The sequence below is a fragment of the Myotis brandtii genome, unplaced genomic scaffold, assembly GCF_000412655.1.
Source record: "Myotis brandtii unplaced genomic scaffold, ASM41265v1 scaffold63, whole genome shotgun sequence".
NCBI classification, from domain to species: Eukaryota; Metazoa; Chordata; class Mammalia; order Chiroptera; family Vespertilionidae; genus Myotis; species Myotis brandtii.
Window position 1 is genome coordinate 1131597 of NW_005370411.1, and position 7962 is coordinate 1139558.

A 7962-nucleotide genomic window follows, 5' to 3' on the forward strand; every position below is an offset into this window, starting at 1 on the left:
GGGTAAAAAGAAAGGAAAGAGAAAAACTAAAGTGGGGACAGGAGAAGAGAGAACAGGATGAAAGAGGGAGAAGTGAGGAAGAAAAGGGTGGAAAAAATTTAAAAAAAATAAGATTGCCCTAACCCGTTTGGCTCAGTGGATAGAGCGTCAGCTTGCAGACTGAAGGGCCCCAGGTTCGATTCTGGTCAAGGGCATGTACCTTGGTTGTGGGCACATCCCCGGTAGTGGGTGTGCAAGAGGCAGCTGATTGATGTTTCTCTCTCATCGTTGTTTCTAATTCTCTATCCCTCTCCCTTCCTCTCTGTAAAAAATCAATAAAATATATTTTAAAAATAATAAGATAAAATAAAATTTAAAAAAATAGAATGAAGAAAAATAATACAAATAAATAAAATAAAAACAAAGAAAAATCCTTTTTTTAAAAAAAAAGATAAAAAATAAAAAAGTGAAGTGTTTACTTCAGCCAAGTTTTAATGCCCCATGGGGGCTGGTTTAAGACCCCACTCTTCTGTTCTGTCTGCCACTTCTCAGTTTCCTGTTAGGTAGTCAGCACCTTGTTGAAGTTCCATGGGATTCACTGTTCCTCTGTTTGTGTCTATCTCCACAGCCTTGGCTGCAAGTAGGCAGGACCAATCTCCCCACTTTGCCTGTCCGCCTGCTGTCAATCTTAATCACTCAAGTGTCTGTTTCTGACAGGGCTATAGGTGGGAGTGGTGCCGTATTGCTTTCCAGGACTGAATGGCCCCTCTTCAACCCAGTCTCTCAGGGCTCTTTGGGGCTATTCAGAGTCTTTGTGTCCTTTATACAGCTCAAGTGGTAGGCTGGGTGTGGCTATATTAGCTGTCTTGAGGCTGCTGGGAGGGACTGACTCTTTAGGAGAAAAATAGCTGTTTAGGTTTGGAGGGTCCGGAATGTCTTAGTGCTGGATTCCTAGTCACCTCTCCCCATCCCGCTCTCCTCCACAGCCTCTCCCCAGACTCCACAAATCCACACCTCCACCTGTACTGCAGCCTCCGTGAGTGTTTGTATTTGAAAGTTCCTATGAACTGGGTTTATCGAATAAAAGCAATGACAAAACAGAGGCAAAACCACCATGAAATTGTGAGCGACGCTCCCCCCCAACTCCCCAACTCCCCGGCACCGCATGGCTCAGGTATCTCTTCAGGCTGCCTTTCTGGGTGCAGCCTCTTGTGACTGTGGACATAGATCTAGATTCCCCAAACACCAGCAGCCCCGTGGACTTCCTTTCCACTGTCAGATGTTACACCTATCCCCAAGGGACGCAGACTTGGTGCCGTGCAGCTTCCTTCTTACCCTCTCAGCCTGGTGGTCGCATGTCTCTCTCCTGCCCAGATCCCCAATCCTACCGTTCTCCAGGCATCCTCTGCCCTTCCCGGCTGTGAATTGTCTCACCAGCTGTGTCTACTTTGCCAATTCCAGGTGGATGTTATTTGATTTAGTTGCTCCTTCTATCTGCTCTGGGACAAGGTGCAGGACACACATCTGCCTATTCTACCACCATTTTCCTCTCCCCCAAGATCCTTTACTGTTGTACAGTGTTTCTCAGGAGATGCTACTAACATTTTGAGAGAGAATTTTCCTTGTGCAGATAGCATACCACTTTTTGCAATACTTTTAGTATCCATCCTGACCCTTACCCACCAAACAGCAGTAATGTCTTTCCCCACTCCCAATTTGCAGTGTTCCCTAAGGGCATTGAGAACCACTGAGCTAATGAAAGACAGGTAAATCACTGACCCATGCAGCCAGTGACTTACATCACATTACCTTGCACCACTAGTTAATAGTGTCTATTATTCATCTGATATCTGATATCTGTAACTGTTTTAAATGTTATGAGAGTGGGATTGCCATATTTAGCAAATAAAAACTCAGAATGCCCAGTTATCTGGAAGCTCTATATTAGAAATAATGCAATGTTACATTCCATTCTCTCTTTACCCCACTGACTCAGGATCACCAGCAAACTGGAAACTCAAGTATTTGGGATTTAGAAAAATGTGTTAATTGACACATGGCTAAAGGAATATTCTCATCACATAAAAATCTAATTTGTAATAACAAATAATTAGTCTATTGAATGTAACTGAAAACAAAATACTTGTGAACATTTATATTTCTCCTGCTATAGATATTAGACACTAGAGGCCTGGTGCACAAAATTTCTGGAGTGGGGGCCTCAGCCCATCCTGTGCCCTCTCACAGTCCAGGACCCCTTGGCAGACACCCCTCTCGCAGTCCAGGACCCCTCGCTCCTTACCGCCCACCTGCAGCGGAGGCAGGAGAGGCTCCCGCCACAGCCACTGCACTCGCCAGCCGTGAGCCCAGCTTCTGGCTGAGCAGTGCTCCCCCTGTGGGAGCACACTGACCACCAGGGGGCAGCTCCTGCGTTGAGCGTCTGCCCCCTGGTGGGAGTAAATGTCATAGCGACTAGTCATTCCACGGTTTGATCGATTTGATTAGAGTTTTATTATATAGGATTGTATATTCTTCAGCTATAATATGCTTACTTACTTTTAAAAAAGCCAAAGATAGTCAGCAATTTAAGCAATAGGGCAAGCCAGACTCAAATAATTTCATATCAAATCTGAAAGGTTCATGAACTTCATTTCTTGTGGAATAAGAGATAAGGGAATTATAACAAAGAATAATTTCAGTTTTCCTGATTGAATTGTGAAAACTTAGAGCTTTAGAATTTTCATACAATCTCTGTTGACATGACTGACCTTAAGGAGAAAAATGATAAGGTATTATTATCACATAATATGATATCTCAACTGAAAATATACTCATGTACACCTGTTTTTCTGTTTGTTTGTTTCAGATTTTTTTAAAAAGTGATAATTTCTTAAGGAAGATATGCCACAATGAATGAAATACCTTTTAACCCATAGTAAAGAAACATAGAAAAACCATTATGATTGATGCAGCAAGTTTAGGAGAATGAAAGTTGCTATTAAATATGACAGGCTGTCACAACCAAAAAAAAAAAGTAATTGATGTAAACATAGCAAAAAATTTATATTTGTATTTAGTTTCTTTCAAGGAGTTAAAATAATGGAAATATTTTCTAAGTCAATAGTTTGGAATAATGTTGGCAAAATAGCAAAAACTCAGATTAAAAATCTCTAAATGTGAAGCATATTAACATTATTTAGAGTCACTGCTCCACATGCTTTTGTTTTTCTTCAAATTTCCTTTAAGATAATTACATTTATATCCCTTTTGGTTTCCTGTGCATGATTATGTTATTCTTTTTCTTTGTGATTTAGTATTTTTAACTAGGCTTCCTATTACTTGGCTTCAATAAATCCATAATCAGCTAAAATTGGATTATTTTTGCTTTTCACAGCACATAATAAAATCTGAATTTCCTGTAATTATTTTCCCTGTTGTAAAATCACCATTTCTTTTGTTACTTTAAATAAGAATGCTGTATAAATATATGCTATGATTATCTCCACCTGGTACTCAGTGAAGCGCCTTCATTAGGAACATTTTCTCAGAAAGTGATGAAGCATTGCACATGGACACATACTAACTTTGTGCTCAGTGATTAAATATCCCATCAGTAACAACTGAGAAATTAGTTTCACTGTTGGTGGAAAGTTACCCCAGAGCAATTTCTGGCCTACCTCTTGCCTCTTTTGCCACACCTCCTAACGTTTAAGGGACTTCAGCCCTGCTGGACAATTTTACTAAAGCCCCATGAAATCAACAACAAAGCCAGTTTACTCAGAGTACATGATTTTCTTTCAATTGTTTCTTTAATCCAGTGTACAATGCATAAGACTCCCCCATTAAAACATTCTTTGTAACTTTGATCTTTCCTAAAAAGATCTCTAAAGATCTAAGAAATGCTGGCCTTTCATAACAAGTGTCTCCATAGAAGCAAGAAATATAGTGTATGGTATACCAGATCCCTATAATCCTGGTCAAAATTCAAAGCTTCAAATTTTAACTTATTTTAGGAGCAAAATTTGTATCAAGAAACAGAGCGAAGTCTCTTCAAAAATAAAGAACTTGTCCTAGCTGGTTTGGCTCAGTGGAAAGAGCATCAGCCTGTGGACTGAAGGGTCCCAGGTTTGATTCGGGTCAAGGGCACATGGCTGGGTTGCGGGCTTGACCCCAGTAGGGGGCGTGCAGGCGGCAGCCGATCAATGATTCTCTTATCATTGATGTTTCTCTCTCCCTCTCCCTTCCTCTCTGAAATCAATAAAAATATATTTAGAAAAAAATAAAAATAAAGAACTTGCTACATCTGAGCGTAGGAGGAGAGATCTTAGGTCTCTGCATAAGAAAACTGCTGGGCCCAAATGAAATGCATTTCTTACAACAATCAGCATAGCTTGCTTTTAGGGTATTATTTTGATTTAGACTTAGATATACCATATCTTCCCCGTGCTGTCCATGCACTGGTAATGCATATATATTAAATTTACTTCTGAATGATTTTCGTGGTGTTAAGGTCATTGAAACACCATAATAATAATCCTACTACAATTCCAAAGTGCAAGGTTTCTAATTCATATTCAGACGTGAGAAATCTCCCAAATAGGAAGTGGCTCCTTATTTTTTTTTTATCTATAGTGGAAAATTTGTGTCCTGGGAGTCTGTCAGCTACCTGATATCACTTTCCCTTTAAAGCAGGCCTCAGTTTGCTGGTCTGTAAAATGAGAATTTTTTGACTGGATGATTTCTAAAGTCCTTCTTTGCTCTGACATTCCTTGATTCTATGATTCATTATATAATTTTATGGGTAAATTTCCAAGTAATTTACTTTGTTTTTTGCTTCACAATTGCCTTCTTAAAAATGGAAAAGCATGTGGTTCTACCTTTGCAAACTCTCATGTCTTGTCCCAAATAGAAAAGTGTAACAAATTAAGAATGGTGTATGTTGGTTTTCTTCCCAATCTTGCAAAAACATGTGTAATTATTGCAACTACAAGAGTTTTTCTTATTTGAAGCACTGATACTAACACATCGAAATTAAAGCACTGTTCCTTCTAGTGGGCACAGATCTCAGACACTGTTGTGGCTATTTCCACATATCTGTAATCTGAATTCTGCAGGCAGACAACATCAATAATGTGCATTTATATCCCCTTGGTCAAATGTAGGTTTAGAAATTTTATTTTAGCATTTGGATGCTTCTAAAGCTCTTTAATTGTAACTAGTTAAAATAGTTTTCTTTTTAAAATACTAGGTTGATTTTAAAAATTTATGAATACAAATGCATTTCCTTTCTTTTAATTTCATAGCTTCCCCATAAGGTTTGATGGACTTGTTGATTATAGGTTTTATTCCAGTTAAATGATCAACAACTTTTCTAAGAAGAAGGTTTTGATTAATGTCAATATTTTATCTCTTAAAAGGATCCTTCCCGGCCATTGGCGTGGAGACATTTTGCCCCAGTTTCCTGAGGGCAGGGTTTTTAAGCAGCATCCAGGCTCCGAATCCAGTGGCAGGGGGAGGGTCGCTGCCCCCCAGGATTCCTGCTGGTATGTATTCCAGGTGAAATTTTCTGCCATCATATACAGCAGTAGGACTGTGCTCACAGTTGATAGATCCACAATAAAAAAAATAAATATTTCTAAAGTACATTGTTGAGAGGAATGCAAGTGACTTTGTTTAAATGCAGGAATCACATTTATGATAACCAATGCTGTGAAAATGGTTAAGAAGTGGAAGGAAGATCTGTAACCTGAGCATCTCATTAGCATAGTGCTAACATTTTAAAATGCAATATTAAAGTTTAGCAAATCAGTTTGTGGGTTATCCATGGTACTTTTATAATCACAAATTGTGTGTTCTCTATCATTTTGTGAAATACCCAGCTGCCTTCTTCCCTTGTACCTGAAGAATGCAAACCTACTTTATATTTTATATGTGTCTTAACAAAATAGCATTAGGATATTGATTCTTGGAGTTTTTAAATCATAATTCTTGTCTTTTTATCATAATTAATAATTATGCTACAAATTATGGTGATGACACCAATGCATTCGGGAGAGCTGGCCCGGCCAGCGATATACTGGGAAATCCAATAGAAACAAAATTCCAACATGCACATTTCTTAGCAAAATTGTACCAACGAAGCCCAAGATTATTGCATTGACATTTTTCTTTTGCCTTTTATTTACACTTGCCTACTTAATTAAAACATACAAAGAGTTACAAACTATAAATAAGCTTTGATGTCGTTTGGTTTTATCATTGGATAATTACTGACATGGTTGGAGACTTGGTGACCATCAATGCTACACTGATAGAGTAAGAACCAAAAAAATTATGTGAATTCAAAATTAGCAATTTTAATTCTCATGAGTGTTTGCCACCTTTTCTCTCCCCAGAAACAAAAAGGATATCAATTGTACATTTTTTGTCGTCGTTGCAAATATAAAAATGTAACTTTCATAAATAATATTAATATCTTGGTGATTGGAATTAGATGAATGGATCATGTGTATTTTAATGGCTTAATTCTTAACTCTTAATAACAAATCTTGGTAGATTTAGGTAGATGTGGTTGAAATGACATAACAAAGTTTGGTAGTGACTTGAATTATTCAATATCACTGATAAAAAATAATAATAATAACCCTTGGTTAGCCACTGAGAAGAATAGAAGCAAGATGAGGTTTCTGTAACACATACACAGAAACAACTTTCTAGAGAGAGATCTAAGAGAACACTGTAGCATTCTATTCTTCTAGGCTTTAAGCCAAATTTGCCTCTAGCTCTCATAGGAGAGAAAACTCAGTTCAATTTTCATGACTTAAATATAAATCAGGTGTAACAAAATTGCTTCATAAAAGGTTTATAGATCTAAACTTGTTTCTGTTCCCTCAATCTGAAATTAACTCAACTCACTTCTCCTAGCTTATGTAACTCTGATAAGGGATCCGTGTATACTTTCCCACTTTCAGTAATGACTGCTGTGATTTCCAAGGTAATCTTTATCCTCTTCCATTTAACTATAGCTTATTTCCCAAGAATTTTCTTTATAATTTTGTGTAAAGAGGAATGAAGCCATAATCATGGGTTTTTATTGTTTCATATTAAAAAGAAAAAAAAAAGCTAAAGTATTTCTTTGCCACAGAGTAGCTGAACCGATGGCCCTTGAAGTCAGTTTGAGGGCAGGAAGGAGTTCCTCCCTTGACCTATACCATGGCACTGTAAACAGTTGGCCAAAGGTTGATGTCCTCTGGGCAGTAATTAATTTGCTTTCCACCAGTTGACTATTTGTCACAGTACTTCGAAGGTCCCTGAAGACATTTGCTGTGTCCTTCAAAGAATCACAAAACCTGTCCTAGTGATGATGCTAATTTAGTTCTCATTACTTATGTTAATCAAATTTAAATGAGATCCATGTCTTATATAAACTCGTTTCTTTGTATTCATGTCACACTGTACTATCAAGGAGTGATATTTTACAGCACCTAACATATTTTTACATTAACTACAATAATAGAATTATTGAATCGTGGGACCAGATAGCAAACACGCCTAAAATTAGTATTTAGGTAACAGTTGTCAATTATTTATATTGTTTATATTTGGTCCTCTTTATCCAAGGGTTTTGCATCCATGGACTCAACAAACCACAGTTGGTTAATATTTGAGAAAAAAAATCCCAGAAAGTTTCAAAAAGCAAAACTTGAAAGTATTTGAGAAAAAGAATCCCCAAAAGTTCCAAAAAGCAAAACTTGCCACATACCAAGCATTATACTGAATTCATACAAATGAAATTATGAGTACGCATACCCTACTGCAACCTATATACTATCTAGGTTATATGCAAATGCAGCCCATCTACACTAATAAAAGAGAAACATGGTAATTAGCGTACAACCGCTACCCTTTTCATTGGCTAATCAGTGAGTATATGCAAATTAACTGTCAGCCAAGATGGCGACCGGAAGCCAGGCACTGAAGCGA

The 7962-nt window shown here is 37.7% G+C and overlaps 1 protein-coding gene across 1 annotated transcript in view; it reads left to right on the top strand.

Moving 5' to 3' along the window:
* LOC102255541 (ephrin type-A receptor 6) overlaps positions 1-7962 on the top strand; it is a 994071-nt gene that overhangs the window by 810232 nt on the left and 175877 nt on the right. The window contains exon 12 of the mRNA XM_014528319.1: positions 5397-5522. Within this exon, the coding sequence (XP_014383805.1) occupies positions 5397-5522 (126 nt within the window). The remainder of the gene's footprint in view (positions 1-5396; positions 5523-7962) is intronic.